Consider the following 20,601-nt stretch of genomic DNA (forward strand, 5'->3'; position numbering starts at 1 on the left):
TTTTTTATTATATTAATAACAAAAAATATTATATTTATATATTTTTAAAATAATATTATTTTCTCATTAATTTAATGTATTTTTTATAATTTATAAAAAATAAATATCGATTTACATAAATTATGAGATAAAATATAAAAATTTTATGAAATTTAAATTATTTTTTAAATAAAGTACTTTAATTACATTTTAAACAAAATAATCATCAAAATTACTCTTAATAAATATATAAAAAGAATTAAATAAGTATTTTAAAGAAAACGTGTAAGATATAAAATAGTTAAGAGTTTTATTCATACATATATGTCTTCTTTTCATTGCTTTTATGGTTAATAATATTTTTGAATTAATTGATAGATTAATTAAAATTATATCTCTCTATTTAAAAAAACAAAAATGAAATTACATATTTCTCTTCAAATAAATAAAATCAAGAATGCACTTTCATAATTAATTTATATATTCAAATAAATAACTATCATTCATCACACGTTCTGTACTTGCTATTGATTTCTCTTCATGGTTGAATAACAAGACCAAAAAAAAAAAAAAAGACATTTAAAGAGTTATTTAAAAAAAAATACTTAATTTGATTGGTTAGATTGGTTTTTCTATTTAAATTTAAAATGTTAAAAATAATATAGATATTTTTATTTATTTAAAATTTTAATTTAATTAATTAAATTGATTTTCTATTTAAATTCAAATTGTATTCTGTTAGAAATATTGACAAGTTAAAAATAATAAAAATAGTATTTTTAGCAACACATATATGAATTAATCACTAATTACATAACTTAAAAACAAAAAAAAAAAATTTAGTAATGAGAGTTTTTGTGATAAATTAAATATGTAAATAAATTAATTTCTAATTATTATAGTTAAATAAAACAAAATTTTAATATTATTCTAATATAAATTCTACTTATACCAAAAATTTTATTATAATTTCTAATTAAAAATTTAATAATTCTAAAATCTTAAGTCTATAAGTAATATTAATTAATTAAAAATTCTATTACAATAAAATTGATAAAAATTCATAAATATTGAATTTGAATTCCACTAATTTTTTAATTGTCCTAAATATTTAAAAACTTATAATGTTAAATTTTAATTAATTTAAAAATAATTTTATGTGTTTCATAAATAAATTAAAATTACTTATTTGACAAGTGATGAATGTTAATTTTACTCTGACTCTAATTTTGCATTAAGATTCCTAAATCCTAATATTATAAATAATATTTACAATAATGTCTTAATTATATAAAAAAATCTCTTAATTAATATATTTATGCTATACTAAAATATATAAATAGTGGAATTAAATAAATCCAAAAATATATAAATAATAGAATCAAAGAATTTGGCTTAAAAAAAATACATTCCTATTTTGTTTATGACTAATAAACTTAATATATAAGAAAATTAAAAAATACAAATAAATTTCAATTAGAAGCAATAAACAGTCATAATTTGGCATTAGGATAATAAATTACTAGATTTTATTGACTATTTAAATTATATATATTATACTAATGCGATATTATATTTATATATATATATATATATATATATATATATATATATATATATATATATATATATATTAATAAAAAAAATTACATATAAAAAAATGACAAGTATATACAATAAGTAAAATAACGTATAATGTAAATTGCTAAAAAAAACTAGTTATTATAAAGAGTTGAACTCAACTTAATAATTGAATCAACTTGGGAATGATATTCCTTTTTTTTTTTTTTAAAAATTTATCATCATTTAAAATTTAAAATTAATTATTATTTAAAATACATCATAACTTTTTGTAATACTATTTTCAATATATATAACCCCACAATTCATTATTTTACCATATGTATGGATAAATAAGTTTCTTTTATTTATTTATTTATTACTGACATATTTCCTAAGAGAGTAATTATTATTTAGGAAAGAATTACACGATCAAGCAAATTGTTTTTATTAAATATAATTATAGTCACGATCCTTTTATGTATGAAATCAAAATATCAATTTTTTTTAACGTAATTCATTGATGGAATATTTTATTTAAATAATCGAAGTATGTATACTTTTTTTTTTTTTTTTTTTCACAAACATCATTACATTATTATAAATTAAAAAAAAAAAAATTAAAATTTATTAATTCAAATTAAAAATAAATTAATTTTAAATTAGAAATTTTATTTTATTTATTTTTTTTTTTTTTATTTATATTTTTATTTTTTTTTTATAATAATTAATATAATAATAATTAATAAATATATATTTATAATATTATTATTTTTTTAAAAATATTTCAAAAAATTAAATATACTGAATTTAGCTTTTACTATGTTTAAAAAAAAATTAATATAATTATTTTTACATTTAACTTATCAAATATTTCTGTTTTAAATATTTTAATAGCTAATAAAATAACTTACAATTATTAGATTAACTAATATTATCTAATAAACTTATATGCGTTAATAATGTTTTAGTTAAATGTATTTATAAATATCATTCATTCTGATTTAGGGAAATATTTTTTGTTAAAAAAAAAAAAAGAGAGAGAAAATGGCTAATCACTATGGAGTTTGAAATAATAAAGCATTTTATATTACCGGGTATATTATACAATACTTCATGACCATATAAAATGGCAAAGAGTAAACCAAATCCAACAGAATGGGAAGAAAATTAACAACATAATTTGATTTGGTTCATACTTACAGCATATTTGGTTTGGTAATATTTGCTCAAGGCCACATGTAAGATATCACTTAGGTAAGATTATTAATCACTAGGTAGAATTAGAACAAAGCCTGCTCTGTTTGCTAGTGAGCAAACGTTCCCAATCACAATAGCAGGAATATTTTCCAATCCCAAAAATGCTAATCAAATTTTCTAATTTCTACCTAAGAAAAAGCCCCCTATACGACATAATCAGACCACTCTGCTATGTGTGAAGTGTGATCCATGGTAAAACTAGGAATCTTGTCAAGCTTTATCGGGTTCTGCGTTCCTCCAACCAATTTAGCTGGGTTGCCAACAGCAGTAGTCCTGGGTGGCACGTCCTTCAACACCACTGAACAAGCCCCAATCTTGGCCCCTTCACCAATCCTAATGTTACCCAAAATACAAGTACCAGCCCCAATCAAAACCCCATCACCAATCTTTGGATGCCTGTCTCCACAAGCCTTCCCAGTACCACCTAAGGTCACATTATGCAAGATTGACACATTGTTCCCAATCACAGCAGTCTCTCCAACAACTAGTCCTGTGGCATGATCAAGTAATATCCCCTGTCCGATCCTTGCTCCTGGGTGAATATCAACCGCAAACGCATCAGATACTCTGTTTTGAATCAATAAAGCTAAAACATTTCTACCTTGTGCCCATAATTTATGTGCTATTCTATGGGCTTGGCATGCCAGAAACCCTTTGAAATTCAAGAAACCGTGCACGTAGCTTATGCAGGCGGGGTCTCTTTCCTTCACAGCTCTCAAATCTTCCTTCACTGCCCCAATGATGTCTTGATTCTCTTCAAGAGCCCCTATAAAAATATCAAACAGAGTACTACTAGGAAGGCTGGAATTGCTTAACTTAATAGCGAGATGATTCGCCAACGCCCTTTCTAGTGTCTTCTGAGACAGAATGGAGGTATAGTAGTAGCTGGACAGAACTGGTTCTCGATCAGCATCTAACCTGGAGTCCTCCTGCATTTTGAGCCATGGATCTTCTTTATTCTCGTTTTCGTGATGCAGATCTTCCACAACTGAATCCGTGTGTATGGTTTTCATATGATTCTTGCTAAAGGGTAAGCCAGAAACATGATCGGAGAAACTGGGTCGACAATATGTCACATACTTGTAAACATGATCATCACTTTGATCGCGACAAATTTGAGAGGGTTCCGCTCTAGGAGTGTCAACACAAGTAGCCAAGGGATTATAATGGAGATGCTTGGAAAGGGAGTAAATTGATGACGAAGCAAGTGTAAAGAAGAAAGGGTTGCGGCGAGGGTAAAGGGCCTTACATAGAAAAGGGGCTACGACCGGAGCTTTCATGGTTCTTGGGAGAATTTTATAGCGGATAATGATAGAACAACAAAATGGTTTAATCAGGCAATCGAAATTGTTATGAACTCACCACATAAAATTTATATTTTATATATATATTCTCCGAAGCAGCCTTGTGAAACGGATCTGAATTGTCGACCTTTTCTCTCTCTTCTCTTCTCCTCTCGGCTTGAGGGATTATTTTTTGCCATTAACTATCTCATCTCTTTCTTTTTTTTTTTTTTTTTTTTCTTAAAATCTTTATAATTAATATTATTTTACACAATTTAAGCTCTATAGAAGCTTTTTATTATTATTATTTTTTTAGAGAGAAAAGTTCATTAATAGTAATGTGCAATGCATGGGCTAAAGTCAAAATACAAGGAATAATTATATAGTTATTTTCTCTTATTAAAATATAAACCTTTTTGGCCTAGTTTTATTTATTTAATGGCTAATAACATATTATTTACCTGTAAGTGTGAGGTTAGCTTCAAGATTCTATTCTTTATTTTTTTTTATAAAAAAATAAATTATTATTTAAAAAATATATAAACTCTTTTTATAATATAAAAAATAAATTAGACGTGATTAAAAAAAGATAAATTGTAAATTGAGTAGAATCTATTAAAATAATTTTAATAATAAATTGAACTCTTTTTATAATATAAAAAATTTTAATAACAAATTATAGAGTATGTTCAATAAATGTAAACCTTAACGCATAAAGTTTAAATCTTATTTTTCTTAAATTTAAGATTTAATTTTTTTTATAAAATATGTACTACACAATTTTTTAAAAAATTAATATGAAGAGAAAAATAAAAAGATTAATAATGATGAGTGAAAAATATATTTTTCCGGGAAAAGAAAATATAGGAGGAAAAGTTATTTTATAAATAGTAAAATTATAATTTTATCTTTAAATTAAAAAATAAAATATAAAAATATATTTATAATTTTTTATATTTTTTTTATTATTTTCTCTTTATTTTGAATAAAAAATAAAAATAGACAAAAAACTTTTATTTTTCTCTCAAATTTTTTCTCCTCTCTGATTTTCCCTATATCTGAACATGGCGTTGAGAATCATTGCCGGTCCATAGTTAGGGAAGGTAACCGTCCAACGCACATCCACTGATGCAAATATATTTAACGTGGATATTGTGTTTTTTTATAACTCTTCCTCAAATATTATTTATTAATTTTATAAAATCTAATTGATTTATATTAATACCAGTTGAAGCATAAAGCGAATTTCATATTAGTATTAAAATTACGATTAAGAAAAATTATTTTTTAAAATATATTATTAAAAAAATATTAAAAAAAAATTTAAAATTAAATTTATAAATTTTAATCATAAAAATATTAAGATAATAAAATAAAATTTTTAAATTATTTTTTTAAATAACATCAAAAATAATATTTTTATTCAGAAAAATAATTTAAATGCAAAGCACATATTTTGTTCAACTAATATTGAAAAGATTAATAATTTAATTTAAAAAAATATAAAATTAAAATTAAAATTTTAATATTTATTAATTATAATTCGTAAAAATATTTATTTTTCAAGTAAAAATATTCCTCTTAAAGAATGATAGTTCATGGCATAATCATCACACAATATGATTAAAGTTATACACTTGCCGTGGAGATCATCAATAGCTTAGAATGGTTTATATGACTTCTTTTTCAAAAAATAATAAATTAAAAAATTAAAAATTAAAAAATTAATTGTTTTTCTAAATATAAAACTAATTAATATTTTAAAATTCTTCATCTCAAAGAAAGAGGAAAAAGGATAAATAGAAATCAGAGTGGGAACACAAAAGATGCCTTGGCCTTCCCCACTTCACATGCCACTCTCCAAATTACATGCTTAACCATCAACATTGCATGCAAAATTAGTAATCACACTGGACTGGACTCTTCTTAAGAACCAGTGGGCCCTAACCTCTTTTACCCATTCTCAACCCAAAACTTTTTCAGAAGAATGAGTTAATTTCACTGTTGACTGTTGAAAATTGAAATGTAGCTGACAAAGTTCCAAAATAGTGTGTGGAAATTCTCCTTCCTTAGACAGCATTGCATGATTTGAAAATCTCAGCTTCAGTCAAGAACAAAATAAACCAAAAAAAAAAAAAATGGAAAACAAATATTATAAACTTTAACAGAAAGACTTAATTTATGAATTTCATTTCCCAAGAGTTTACATCCATGTAGCTACTAATCGAACATAACAAACGTCCAAAAAGAAGCTCTACATTCCTATTTTTCACTTCTAACGTCCGATCAGCATTAGTGAAATTTCACATAGAACATTGCTTACAATTCTCCAACCAAAAAATTTTGCAGGACAGGTACAACAATTTTTACTTGTCCAAGCAAACCTTCCCCAAGCTTGAATTGAACATGAGTTTTCCTCACACTTGCTTTTCTTACAGGACACCTACCATTACAATGTTCATTTCATAAGCCTTATGAAAAATTAAAGCAAAGAGAAGGAATCACAACGAAGAATACTATGCTGCGTAAAATAGACCAGAACAACCCTAGAAGGCAATCACAACTGAAAATCATAATAATGAGAACATGACGTCAAAAGTTCTCCAATGCTATCTCTTAGAATAGTTAATCTCAGAAGAAGGCAGAGGCAATCCGTAAATCTATGGGAAGGGGTGGAGATGAAAAGTATATCCAGGAGATTGGACGTGATGTGCATTAAAAATGAAATCAAATAACAAAATAGATAAACAGCACAAGAAGGTTGGAATAGACATTATTTGAAGGAGAGATTTTTAACATGCTACAGTTTTAAGTACTCAAATCTCCAAAATATATAAAAGCACAAAAGACAAGAAGATGCCAATTGTGAGGTTCGAGTTTCATTGTGGAAAAATTGAACTCAAGATGGAACGAGCTACATAGTTTTAAGTTTTAACATAATGTGTTGCTTAGCAAAGTAAAAATAAAATTTGACAGCCTAGCATAAAACTATGAACATATATTTCCTTGAATACAATAAAATCATCATAGTTACTGCTAGTAGTCATTCTTCCTTCCAAAACAAAAATGAATATCATTCTTGCAAATAAATATGCAGTTACATAGAACACCCAGAAACAAACCTCAGGAGCTTGCTATGGAGTTGTTAAATAATAAAATAATGCTTATGTCATAGCATTGTATTCTTCATCAAAGAAATTTCAAGGCCATACTATCTAAGATCCAATGACTTCTGATCCTATTCACATTTTAGCCAAAATTTTTAATTTTAACAAAAAACGCCATGAAGTTTTGTTAGGTACACACAGTTATGGCCAAAGTTGCATCCACATCTCACAGTAAAGTTGTATTTGTACTTTTTTTTTTTTTTTTTTTATTCCCATGCATTGTTTGATGTCCATACTACATACTCATACTATTGATTGCGTGTTTTACTGAAAAGCACAACTTGATACAATTCATACTGAGATAAAAGTAATAAGCTGAAGCTTCAATAACTGATATATATTGGAGATCAATTGTAATATTTATAGATTGAAGTAAAAAATGTAGTAACATCTCTGGTTCTGCATGTATCTAAGTTCCAACTTGTTGGAAATGATAGCAATGTTCCACCATGGGTCATCTTTGGCCACAAATGTATAACTAACCAAAGTTCATGGCCTAACCAGTTTGACTAAAATTGCAACAAGAGTCATGAATTTCTAAGTAATATGGCCAAATTTCAAAGGGACAAAAAAAGCATACATAGAGCAACTTAAAAACTTCAAGAAATTACCTTAGTCTTTGCTTCTTCAGAGCTTAACCTCCACATCAACCCCAGCAGGAAGGTCGAGTTGCATCAATGAATCAATTGTCTGAGCAGTTGGGTAGAGAATATCAATTAGGCGTTGGTGGGTTCTGATCTCAAAATGAAATCTAGCATCCTTGTGCACATGGGGGGATTTTAAAACACAGTAGATTCGCTTCTTTGTTGGTAATGGTACAGGACCCATGGTCTTTGCATTGGTAGTCCTAGCAGCATCCATTATCTGCTTGCAGGAGTCCTCAATCAGGGGCACCCAGTAAGACCTTAGCTTAATTCTAATTTTCTGCTTTGGAGCCATCTAAGAACAGAAACAACATCAAGAGAAAATAAAAATTCTTCTTAAACATATGGATCAAGAAAACAAAGAGACAGTTCAAGATGAAAAAAGATATTATGATTATTGAGAACAAGACCAGTGTTTTTAAATATCATGGTAGTAGTGTTGTAATCCAAAGCTGATTTAAGATCATCTGGGTTGCTAATTTGGCCAACAGAAACTATATTGCATAAACAACATAATGGAATCTAGCTAATGAAGAAATCACATATATTATAAATGCTAGTCTAGTCTTTTCTCAGCATTCGGCAATTAAAAAGCTTTAATTTCTACAAGCCAATACTATTGCCATGGGAAAAGGTGTTTGATCCCTACAACACAATCAATTTTCCTATATTATTTCAACATAAAAGTAGAAAGTATAAATATTTTTGCCTAAACCGACTACAGGATCCTATGATTACTTGACAAAGTCCTTTCCAGAAAAAAAGGATAGCTGAGGGAGTACTCAAAGGCAATAAGGTTAAACACTATCAGATGATAATGATCAATTGTAGACTTGACAATCACACTTAAGAAGAAAAAAAATGGAAAGTTTTTGTAAACCTACCATCTTATATGCAAAACCACTGCATATCCACAACAAATTGTTTCACAACTCGCATATAAATCAAAAGGCTCAATATCAAAACATTCAAGCACATGATTATGAGAAATATGGACTGGTCTAATGCTACATCATCGCAATAAGTACATAGGTTTTTGACAAAAATGCTTACAACATCCTATGACAATCTAGCACAAGAGTAAATCTTATTGAACTCTACATGCCTTAATAGGATTCAATGCCCCAAAGGTACTGAAAAAATAGCCTCTTATCAGTAATAAGTTCGTCTATCAAAGCAACACTATATGAGCGAAGGCATTACCTAATAATAAATTGGAAAGCACAAAAAAGAAGTGTATTTACATCACGAATTAGAGTTACAGGCAGTGAATTTCAGAGGCAAGTTTACTTTTACAACAAATCTCATCTTAGCATTTTTAGGTGACCAGATCCAACCAGAATTAGATTTACAAAATGAACTTCAGTCTATACAGCTTCAGGCAATTCATTATTCAATACAATAAGCCTACTGCATAGACAAAAAACTTCCTGGGTAATCAACTTCACCTTAACAGAAATTTATGGTCTTATGGGCAATCCAAAGAGTCTAATATTCTTTAGCACAAAATGTATATGTAAGGTGGAAATTTTCCAACGCACAAAAGGAGCCCCTAATTCATTGTGACTAAAGTGCATATGATTGGTGTTTGCTACCTTGGTTCCTTCAACTACACTGCAATGTTGCATAGAGAATGAATGGCGTTTATACTAGGTCCATTAGCATGATAGTATTTTTCCTCAGCAGTCCCAAGTAACAACATCATTTCATGAATTTTTTTTAATTTTTTTTTTTAAATTTCCTTACAATATGTTAAGAGAAAGATACCTTATCCGCATCTGCTCCAATGCTGAGTGATGGAGAAGTTGGTATCTCAGAATCTCCAATCTGCAGCACACAAGATTAAGAAGAGATACGCAATTTGAGCAAGAATATTTGATTGAAGGGAAATAATGGTGATAAAAAAAATCAGAACTTTTTTTTTTCCTTTATAACGAGAGAAAGATAACGAGGAGCGCCAGAAAATATAAAGCAATAGGAATATGCATAAGCTAGTAATTAAAAAGCCAAAAAGCCAAATACTTAAAACTCATCATAATTGAACCAGAAAGAAAAAGATTTAGCTTTACTATCTCACATTTCCCCATTTTCTGGGCAAGCAAACATTAACGGGATAAAAGGAAACAAACCTGAAAAGTATCAGAATCAGGTTCATCAAGGGTTTCAGGAGGTGGGTCTAGAGTGTCTTCAGAATCCAAAGTCTCAGGAGCAGCAAAAACCCTGGTTGTTGAGAGTGATAGCTTTAGGGAGCTAAAGGCAACATTAACAGAATTGGAGAATACAGACAAAGAAGAAGAAGAAGAAGCAAAGAGCTTGGTTGGTGCTGTTGGTTTAGAAGAGAATGAAGAAGAAGTAGCAAGAGAAGGGATTAGCGTCGTACTTGATGAAGATAATGCCATTCTCAATCTTTCTCTTCTCCTTCTCCTTCACAGTGAAACCCCTTAGCCCTTAGTGAAATTATCCAATTATTTGGGAAAAAAAAATAAAAAATTAGGTCGCTAGGCCCATCTCTGGTGTGGGCTTTGGTTTACATGTGTTAGGCCTCATGGTATGCGTCTTGAGAGGTTCGATCAGTTGCACGACTTATAATATATATATATATATATATTAATATACATTACTTATTGATTTTTTTTATTAAAAGTGATATTATAGATGAGATTTATATATATTCATATTTTCAACTCGATATTTATTATTAAATTTAATATAATTAATTTTTTTCTATCATGCAAATTTAGAGAAGCTTTCATTTATTTATTTTAAGATCATTCTCCTTGAAAAAAAGAAAATTACTTCTTATTATATAGTTTATTAATTATTACTCTGTTGATTATGTCTTCATTAAATAAAAAAATTAATTATTAATGAAATTTCAACTCTATGTATCTATTCAAATATTTTCCGGTAAATATCAAATTATATGATTTAACAGAAAAAAAAAATCCGCTAGCAGAAAAGTGGAAATAATTGATCATCACAAAAGAGATGGTTTTCGTCGGCTTCTAAAGCAGCTGTTACCGATGATTGATGATGATTAAGGTCGCGTTAAATGTTCCATAGCTCTCTCTCAGCCCTCGTGACAGGAGATCGAAAATTCAAGAGCCATTCCACCCTTTCAGTTTCAGCTAAAGAAAAACTATAACCGATATTTTTCTTCTCACTTCTATTAACTGCCCATCAACAAACAACTTTTCAATATTTTAAGAAGAAAAAGTCACAAAAATAACTCCATTAAAAACCCAATCTTTACTTCTGAACTTTGCATAACTTTCATGACTGACCTTCCCTTTCCTTTCCCATTTCTTTAAATGCAAAAGCACTCGATCCCAATCTTTGTTCTTGTTCCTTCTCTACTTCCATTTAATTTTTATTCTTCACCATGCTCTTTGCTGCTGCTTGCTACTATCATTATTTCAGTTCCTTAAGGACTACAACGGAGACACACTACACCTGCGCTACCTTATTTATTATTCTCTCCTCTTTTCACACCCTTTCAACTTCAAGAACTTGCAACTCTCAAAATAACAACACTTATAGATTTACAATACCATGCGTGTCCCTAGTTTCTGTGCTTATCTAACTCTCTTTCTATTTTATGGTTTGCGTACAACTGCTTTGATACCAAAATAAAGGGATACCCAGATACTGGTTATCGTAGATAGAAGAGGAAAGACTATGGAAAGGTGTGTTCTTGGCTCTTTTGTTGTGGTGTTCATGTCTTTTCTGGGTTGTTTTCTAGTGGGTTTATCGCAAAGTGAAGTGTATGCGAAGGGTTTTATTACTTGGGATGACATGAAAGTGGATGAGGACGGTAGAACGAGGTTGAGTTCTAGAGATAATTATAATCAAAGCCTAGTTATTGTAGTTGACGAGAATGGTGGAGGTGATTCGTTAACAGTTCAAGGTGCAATAGATATGGTACCAGAACATAACACAGGCAGAGTGAAAATTTACATTCTTCCAGGGATTTACAGGTTTGTATAAACATGTCAAAATTGAAATCTGTTTTTATTTAGTATCTAAATACAGTAATAAATCTCCAAGTTAAAATCACACATCTGACAATTGAAAAGCGTTGAGTTCCACATAGTGTTTGCGTAAATAGTTCATGTAACTTATGTTCACTCCGAAAAAGGATCTTCGTGGATAAAATAATAATAATAATAATATTTGTTATTCAAAATTAGAATAATTTTCTTTAAGCAACTCCCTCTAGCCAGTAGAACCGGCAAATTAGATTTTCAAACTGTGCACTCTTTTACAGTTGTGCTATTTTTTGGTAACTAAGTGGGCACATAATTTTAGCTACGTGGTTAATTTGGGGTAGTTACCTGAGCTTGTCATGGCTATTGACTTTTTTTGCTTTCCCTTCCAAATCAAACTGAAAATTGGTATCAATTTCCTAGATTTTTGTCTATTTTACTTTTCAATGACTACGGAAAATCTTCAGACATTGCATTTACCAAGTTCTGAGTCACCAGTTCATGTGCATTTCATTAATCCATTGAAGCTTAATGCAGAGAGAAGGTACATGTACCAAGTACCAAGCCATATATCTCATTCCTTGGCAAGGAAGGCCAAATAAATGATACTATAATTACTTGGAACAGTAAAGCTTCTGATACGGACAGCAATGGTGTTGAACTGGGAACCTATAGATCAGCATCGGTCACGATAGAATCCGATTACTTCTGCGCTACCGGAATCACTTTTGAGGTAATTAAGATCATAGTTGTTTGGTGTTGGTTTGCAACCTCCAGCAATTTTATTTTTAAGTACTGTGTCGATGATGGGTGGTAATGGCAGAATACAGTGGTAGCTGTGCCTGGAGGATATGGAATGCAAGCTGTAGCTTTGAGGGTTTCTGGTGACAAGGCCTTTTTCTACAAGGTCAGGATCTTGGGGACACAGGATACACTCTTAGATGAGACTGGATCGCACTACTTTTACCAATGTCACATTCAAGGAAGTGTAGACTTCATATTTGGTAGAGGAAGATCGCTCTTTCAGGTTGTACAGCTAAATCTTTTATTTTTTTTTTTTCCTTGGATTTCAGACAAATTTTTAAGATCGTAAATACTGAGGTTGGTGTTCGAAACAGGATTGTATCCTTCAATCAACAGCCAAAAAAACAGGAGCAATTGCAGCCCACCACAGGGATTCGCCTTATGACGATACAGGTTTCTCTTTCGTAGGCTGTGTGATCAATGGGACTGGAAAAGTCCTTCTGGGAAGAGCTTGGGGAAACTATTCCAGGGCAATATACTCTTACTGTTACTTTGATAACATTATAATTCCTTCAGGATGGAGCGACTGGAACAGCCCGTACAGGCAAAAGTACAACTCCTTTAATCCTCAAAACACGATCTAAATTCAGAGTTAATGAAAACTTTTTAACACAAGTTACAAAATTTTCAAATTTGCAGGACCGTGGTTTTCGGAGAATATGAGTGCAGTGGAAGAGGAGCAGAAACTAGAGGCCGAGTGCCATGGTTGAAGACTTTCAGTTACGAGGAAGTAAAGCCTTTCCTAGGCATGCAATTCATAAATGGAGGCCAATGGCTTAGACTCTAGTTCTGTTGCTCCCCTTCTTTGTTAAGCATGCTAATTTGTTATTCTTTTCTAATTCCATTTTTAAAATAGAGCCTTAAGGCAAGTAGCTAATGGCTTTAGAGGGGATTCACTATGTTCCAGGGCTAAACCATGCCCAGCACCATCAAGTCACTGATTTTTCAATTTGTCGTTTCCTCTTTCTGCTTCGGTTCAGAACCGATCAGTGCCTTCCAATAAAAGGTGTCAATTCATTGGAGATTTATCCAAAAAAAACAGCATGATCACAAGAGAATGCTAATGCAGAATGCAAAATCATTTCTATTTAAAATGTTAAGAATAACAAATTTAAAGCCCAGACCTAGCATTCAAACCACTTAATAACTGTTGGGGACAAGCAATTCAGAGTACAGATTATATAAGTAATTTTAATATTATCATGGTACAAATTACAAGCAAGAAGCACATTAAGTGAGGGACCACTTTGGGAAATCTGACTCAATTAGGCTTCTAACCAAAGGAATTCAAATGCCAATCCCAACTCTCATAAAACCAGTTACAACAGAACCTTAAAAATCTAATATGATTCCTGTACATCTATGATTATGATCGACAAACTGATGGAGATCGTCAATTGTCATGTTAATATTTACAAAGCCATCTCAAGCACCAACCGAAACCTACAAATATTAGTAGGACCATGGCAATCATGATATAATGCAATACAAGCCGGCTACAAGCATCTTATGCCGTCACTTCCATGAATTCCACAGCCTTACAATTCTTCTCAGATGACTCAAACACCACTATATCTATTTTTTCATCACTCTCTTTAACATCACCATCAACCTCATCTTCATCATTGCCTTGTACTCCATCTACTTCATCATGACTAACATTAATGTCATTACCACCATCCTCATCAGCTTTGTCATCAGATGATGGAGGCTTCCTATCATCATCACAGTCCATATCCTCCAGGATGCTGCCAGTCCTGACCAATGTAGCTATGTCTGACTCTTTGTCTTCAACGTTATTAAGCTCAGCACTAGTATGAACTTCAGTATAGGAAAAATCAAAACCACTGGGCTTCATGTCCTTGGTAATTGTTGAAGACGTGGACATTTTGGCATCTGGGCTAATTGTTACTGATATTGCCGAAAGTATATCAGGTTTTGCCTGAATATCAATCCATTGATTATCCACCCAATCTCTGGAAGTCCTTAGATTCTTTTTGTGTATGCTCAAGAAGAAACTCTCACCTAATGCCACAGCAATTTATGGTGCAGATTAGGGGAGAAAGAGAGCACAAAAAGAAGAGTATAAAGAAGGAAACAAAATTATCGCACAACAGTCTTTATTAAAATAAGTATACCAGGAAAGTAAACTTGCAGAATATCATCATTGCTACTGCTGATTCCAGTTACAACCCCTTCCCACCATCCATCACTCCACCATGCATCAACGGCAGAGCCAACCTCAAAAGCTAGATCTGTTTGTTCATTTAAAGGAGGAGCTGGTCGAATTGTTGGACGGCCTGAGCACCTCATACCAAGTTTATCAAGCACAGCCAATTTGAAAGCCAGGATCCATTCCTACAAATTAGATGACAAGTCAAACCTCCTTTCCCTGAGAAGAGTTTCAACTTCCAACCCCAAAAGAAAAATAGTCGATAACATGTATATAATGTTACAGGTACTTGGGCAAGTTAGACCCAAGTCCACCAGATTCCAATTCATTGATGATGAATGAAACTTTTATGTAGGAAGAGCAAGAAGATTTCAGTTGGCTCACTTGTTCAATAAATTATCTACAACAATAATAATCTATAATTATGAAAAAAATAGTTGCTTATAAATCACCAGTAAAAAATATAAACACATACTTTAAGCTTTTTAATCACAATCAAAATTTGGAACAAATGAGCTATGAATAACTGAATAATTAATATCATAAAACATTTTTGTAACAATAGAAGGCCACTAAAATTAAATACCATTTAAAGGTTTAGAAATAAAAAATTGTAGATTAGTTATAAGGCTACAAAATGGCCAATTTTGAATCATTTTTACATATTTTAGGTCAAAATACTAAAATGTTTCAATTTCTTGGATTTGTTTTTTAAATATTTTTGGTGGGGTCTATTTAGCAAAAATCTCTAATAGTTTTTTTACGCAGCATTTTTTTTGTTGAGATTTTTCCAAGTTGATACATGGTTATGCAGTTGCTAACATACCCAGATTTCTAAACATGTAGTTTAAAAATTCTGCATTGACCCCAATTTCCACTTTTGGAAAATGTTTAAGCAAGTAGGAAAAGCATTTATGTTTCATGATGAAAACTTCCAAAGCAATTCCGTCATTACCAGTCTTCTACGCAGAACAAGCTGGGTGGGAAAAAATTATGGAAGTGCTACATAATTTCTAAGCATACCTCAAGATTGCCATACTCATCTTCATCTCGCAGATCATCATACTGAACTTTTATCTGTTTTCGGGAGACCTGCAAGACAGTACACCTAAACCAGCAGCCTCGAATACCACTATCTTGGCACAACAGTTCAACCTTTTCATCAACCTTAAATAGTGGGCTGTATTGATGCTGAGACTCAGCATGCTTGAGGGGAGGCAATCTCTTGCCTGACATACCATATCTTAAGTTGAAATACGAAGGCTCAGAAGTCATCATCTGGCTTCCAGAAATTCCAACTCCTGAATGATCTGTCGCAAATGTTTCACTCCCTCTACCACTTCTGGTCCTCTTGGCTCCCAACTTCACATTCTCACCTGGACTCAATTCTTCATCTTGTTCACCCGTTAGGCCATAGCCTAAGCCTATAGAGTCAGGCCCAGGAAATGGTTTGGAATTCAGACAAGAGATAATTTGTTGATCAAAGTACCCACGCAATTTACTCAAATCAAAGGGCTTTACTTTATTGCTTCTGAACTGCCTAAAGCACAAATGTATTCTGCCTGATAAAGCATTAGGAAAAGCAGCCAAGTATTCCTCATAATGCTCACGAGTTAATACTGTAGCAGGGCCATCAACACATTCTGCACTAATGACCTGCGAATAAGGTGTAATAAAAACTTCTTTTGGATGAGCATTTCTTAGAGGAACTACACCCTTGACTTCCTGGTTATGATGAAACCACCTCACTTTGACTTTCTTCTGTCCCCTCTTGTCTTCATACATGTCTTCCAAATAAGCAACGTAATGATTCTTACCTTTTGCCATGACAAAAACAAAGGACTGGATCTGTAATGCAAATAAGAAGAAAACATTATATGATCATAAGGCCATTGAAATTGAAATAATAACAGGGTGACAAGTACATGTCATCATTCCTAGATGACAAATGAGATATAAACTATCATGCCTCAAGCTGGAGGAGAAAACACAAATTCAAAATCTATGAATTAATCCTATCATGCCTCAGCATTGTGTTAACTTGAATACGGTTTACTTCATGCCAATAATATAGAAGTCAAATTGCACAATGCAACCTGATATTGTATGATACATCTCCTGACTTCAAATCAATCAAGTTTTCCTAAGCACTTATTCAAGTGAATCAAGAACATCTTGATAAAACCAGGCCATAATTATAACCTAAAAGGAAGTTCATCTTCCTGTTTTCAAACATTTAATAAGAAAAATGTTTATGTTTTGCTCGCCTAGGCCCTATCTTCTGGCTAGTTTGTAAAGAAATAACAGTCATTAATCATTTAATTTAAGATCATTTATGCTTCCATCATTCCACTAATCAACTGATGAAAAATTAAATATTAGAATTCTATACAAAGGTTAGGAAGTTTGATCAAGGACACAAATGCATTTCATCTCACACACTCAAAGTTAATTCCTAACCTCCTGGTTTCCTTTTTTTGATTTCACAACAATAGTTGCTTACCACTATTCTAATCCCATTTCTACAGAAAGCTGGGTAGTGTTTGAGCTGTTTTCCACATGTCCATGCATCGCCTGACCACACAATATCCGAATTATGTCCATTCAAGTTCCTAGAAAGCCGGCCCTGCAATGCACGTGTCAGTTGTACATTAGACCATTAATTTTAAGAGTACAAGACATTGAGAGAGAGAGAGAGAGAGAGAGAGAGAGAGAGGAGAAGAAGAAGAAGAAGAAGAAGAAGAAGAAGAATAAGAATAAGACCAGAGCACAACATCCCACATCAGGTACCTGTGTCTGTTGAGCACCAAATGCATTCACAGGATATTGAGGAGATTCCAGAGTTTGCACTAAATCATGTTTTGGTGATTCTGCATCAAAAAGATATTCCAATTAGGTTGCTGAGAAAATTAGATACAAAAACTATTGGTCTGCTTTGTGAGTAGGTGTACATAATTAATAATCAAAACGTAGTTATTAAGAGAAAATAACAGACAGAAACTAACAATAAAATAACTTCACAAGAAACACAATATGGATATGCATAATGCCTGCGTTAAGTTGCATTTGTCTGAAGATTGCATTGGAAAGACCTTGGTGGTATTCTTGTTAAAAACTTTTGTTTGGAGAATTGCACGTGTCAGAAGGTGGAAGATTGAATGAGACATAGCCATATGCAGTAAACAAACTAACAAATGTTGAACTTCAAACTCAATGATGGACAAGAGAGTTCAAAATGGCAAAATTTGAAAATAAATGTTCTCTTTAATAAACAAATTAATCTATTTTTAGAAAAAAGAAAGAAAGAAAGAAATGAAGTTAATAACTTTGTAAGAAACCCTATAAGGAACATAAGATTCTGTTTAATGGAGGAACAAGCTTAAACACCAGCATGTGTGAATGTAGTCAAAAGTGCAAAAGCTCAGCAACAAATAGGAAAGCGCTTGTACGTATGCTAAGCAAAGCGCATTTAATGAAGCCCAGGTTTTTTGAGCTTAAAGTGAAAAAATGTGCAAAAAAAAAAAAGACGCAAAGAGCCTCAACTTCAACGTCAACGTTGGGAAATGTTAAGACTGATTTAGATGAAGATTTTGGTGGAAATAGATCTTATTTTGGAGACGAGTATGAAAGTGTTAAGAAATTTGGTGGGAAATCTAGTAAATATCCTTAGGTTATGACTATGAATTTAAATGCTAAAAACTTTTGGATGTTTGATGACTTCTTAAGAGTTTAAATTTTATATGGAGGATTGTATTTTCTTTGCATATTATATTATTAATTAATTTTTTTAATAATTTTGCACTCCCTTCAATGAAGTGAGCGCTTTTTTTGAGCTTTAAGCAATGAGGTGATACATACTTTGAGTGTCTTATGCTTTTAACTACCTAGTGTGACGTGTAAAAGCATATCGCATACCATTAAACCGTGTATTAAGTGATTAAATCCTGAATAAAAGGGACCGGCTGAGATGCAGATTTATGGTTTTGAGCTTAATTAATGCCAAAGAACATTAAATGAGTTAAACTTTCCATCAGATATCAATTCACAGAGTACTTGTCAACAAATTGTTGGGCTTGTGACATATCATAAACCAGCAATCCTATGTATCACATTAAATTTCCATGATAAAGTATGACCACTTAGGAATCTAAAGAATCAAAAAGGAGAAATACATACTGGACCGATCACTCTGTAGATGCTGCTTTGATAACATAGACGTAAGCCAATCCACAACCTCCCTCCTTGACCTCCATTTGAAACCAGCATGAATAGAATTTTCTCCACCATAAGTCTGCATAAACTCCTCAGCAACAACATAGAACATGTGCCTAACACTCCTCTCAGTGCCCACAACAGCAAGAATAGATTCCCCAGCAGAATCCTTCAGGAAATAGTGAACCACACGGTTCCCCCGCTCCTGCGAAACAAAATGCTCTTTCCATTCGACGAAACAGTGACTGCTTACAGTCATCTTGACAGAAAGGACCACAAAGGAGCTTATAGAACACCAGAAACCCACTGGTAATCCTAATTACATAACCAAAGATGCCCAATGGTAATGGTAAGAGGTTAAAACCCCACTCAATGGATGCCTAAACAGTTACAATTGCGCAATTTTCAAACTAAGCTACAATTTTGCAATAAATTATTGTCCTAAAGCGGTTAACCCTAGCACACCCATGAATTGTCAGCCAAAAAGCGAAACAGCTAAAACAACAAAAAGTGGATGGTCACAAATTTGATCGGATGCCACTATAATAGTCCAGCTTAAACGACAAACTAGAAACCCTAACCAGGTATCAAGAAATACTCCATATAACTAACAAGTGAGACAGATTGTCGAAGCCGATCAACTAACTGGGTTGTCTTCAAAATCACTTCCCTAGCAATAACTCAAAAGGGTCTAAAGAGTTAAAAGTCTAATCAAAACAGAGATTGGCTAGCAGTTATGAAAAATGAAAAACCCTAGAACCCACACTGTAGTTTGAGCTCAAACTCAAATAACTCTACCAAATAAGTAGGTGCTGGATAAAACTGACCAGAAAAGAGCGCAATCTAAGCTTTGAAGATCTGAAAGCAGATTAGTAACCAAGTCAGGAAAACTGATATCCAAGTTGGAGTGCACCAAGCAGCACCAAGATATGGCTTTGACCAAATCAACTAGCAGAATCATCCAAAAAAACACAATGGGCATCTCAGTTTATGCAAGTAAAGAAAATAGTGAGCACCAAAACGGAATTCAGAGAGGTCTTTGTTGAGAAGGAACACGGCCCTGTGAAGGTGGTTATGAAGGTTTCAACAAATTGGTGAAAAAAAGAGGTTCTGCAGCATTTTCGGTGGGCATTGAAAGCGAAAGGAAAAGAAGAGAGAGTGAACGGAAGTTGATGAGGTGAGAGGAGAAGAAAGAATGGAGAAATAGGCCATTTTCAGGAGTATTTTGGGAGCCGAAGAGGTTAGGCATGCAGGTGATGATGGTTGCCGGGGGGTGGGGGTGGGGGAGAGGGAGAGGGAGAGGAGAGAGGGAGGAGACGAGAGATGAGGGACCAAGGGTAGACAAACGGAAGTAGGAAAAAAGGCAGACAGTTTGGTAAAACGAATGACGATTGCATGGATAGCCTTTTCCTTCTATCAAAACAAAATTTTGTACTCGGTCCAGTTTTTGGATGGGGTTTTAAGTCCATGGGCCATCATACTTAGACAGCACTTGTTCTTCTTGCTTGCTATGCTTCCCCAAAATTAGTATTA

The 20,601-nt window shown here is 32.0% G+C and overlaps 4 protein-coding genes across 5 annotated transcripts; 1 reads left to right on the forward strand and 3 right to left on the reverse strand.

Moving 5' to 3' along the window:
• Positions 1-2,605: 2,605 nt before the first annotated feature.
• Positions 2,606-4,312, reverse strand: LOC110650997 (serine acetyltransferase 1, chloroplastic-like). The gene has a single exon (XM_021806175.2). The coding sequence runs from the start codon at positions 4,077-4,079 to the stop codon at positions 2,943-2,945; it is 1,137 nt and encodes a 378-aa protein (XP_021661867.2). The 5' UTR covers positions 4,080-4,312; the 3' UTR covers positions 2,606-2,942.
• Positions 4,313-6,234: 1,922 nt separating this feature from the next.
• Positions 6,235-10,352, reverse strand: LOC131168861 (30S ribosomal protein S10, chloroplastic). 2 transcript variants are annotated; one of them, XM_058136792.1, is made up of 5 exons: positions 10,274-10,292; positions 10,023-10,113; positions 9,661-9,720; positions 7,861-8,188; positions 6,235-6,525 (listed from the first exon to the last, which is right to left on the reverse strand). In XM_058136792.1, exon 4 carries the CDS (start codon positions 8,186-8,188, stop codon positions 7,877-7,879), a length of 312 nt encoding a protein of 103 aa, XP_057992775.1. In that variant the 5' UTR covers positions 9,661-9,720; positions 10,023-10,113; positions 10,274-10,292; the 3' UTR covers positions 6,235-6,525; positions 7,861-7,876. The 2 variants fall into 2 exon arrangements, with proteins under 2 accessions (XP_057992775.1, XP_057992774.1); XM_058136791.1 differs by having other exon boundaries at positions 10,023-10,352.
• A 943-nt stretch (positions 10,353-11,295) lies between these two features.
• Positions 11,296-13,711, forward strand: LOC131173797 (pectinesterase QRT1-like). Its single transcript, XM_058136182.1, has 5 exons — positions 11,296-11,870; positions 12,417-12,612; positions 12,703-12,906; positions 12,998-13,233; positions 13,323-13,711. Exons 1-5 carry the CDS (start codon positions 11,572-11,574, stop codon positions 13,468-13,470), a joined length of 1,083 nt encoding a protein of 360 aa, XP_057992165.1. The 5' UTR covers positions 11,296-11,571; the 3' UTR covers positions 13,471-13,711.
• A 149-nt stretch (positions 13,712-13,860) lies between these two features.
• LOC131173796 (uncharacterized) lies at positions 13,861-20,295 on the reverse strand. The gene is made up of 6 exons (XM_058136181.1): positions 19,033-20,295; positions 17,647-17,726; positions 17,360-17,482; positions 15,880-16,704; positions 14,822-15,041; positions 13,861-14,708 (listed from the first exon to the last, which is right to left on the reverse strand). The coding sequence occupies exons 1-6, from the start codon at positions 19,325-19,327 to the stop codon at positions 14,191-14,193; spliced, it is 2,061 nt and encodes a 686-aa protein (XP_057992164.1). The 5' UTR covers positions 19,328-20,295; the 3' UTR covers positions 13,861-14,190.
• Positions 20,296-20,601: the final 306 nt, after the last annotated feature.

The sequence above is a fragment of the Hevea brasiliensis genome, chromosome 15 (assembly GCF_030052815.1).
Source record: "Hevea brasiliensis isolate MT/VB/25A 57/8 chromosome 15, ASM3005281v1, whole genome shotgun sequence".
Lineage (NCBI taxonomy): Eukaryota > Viridiplantae > Streptophyta > Magnoliopsida > Malpighiales > Euphorbiaceae > Hevea > Hevea brasiliensis.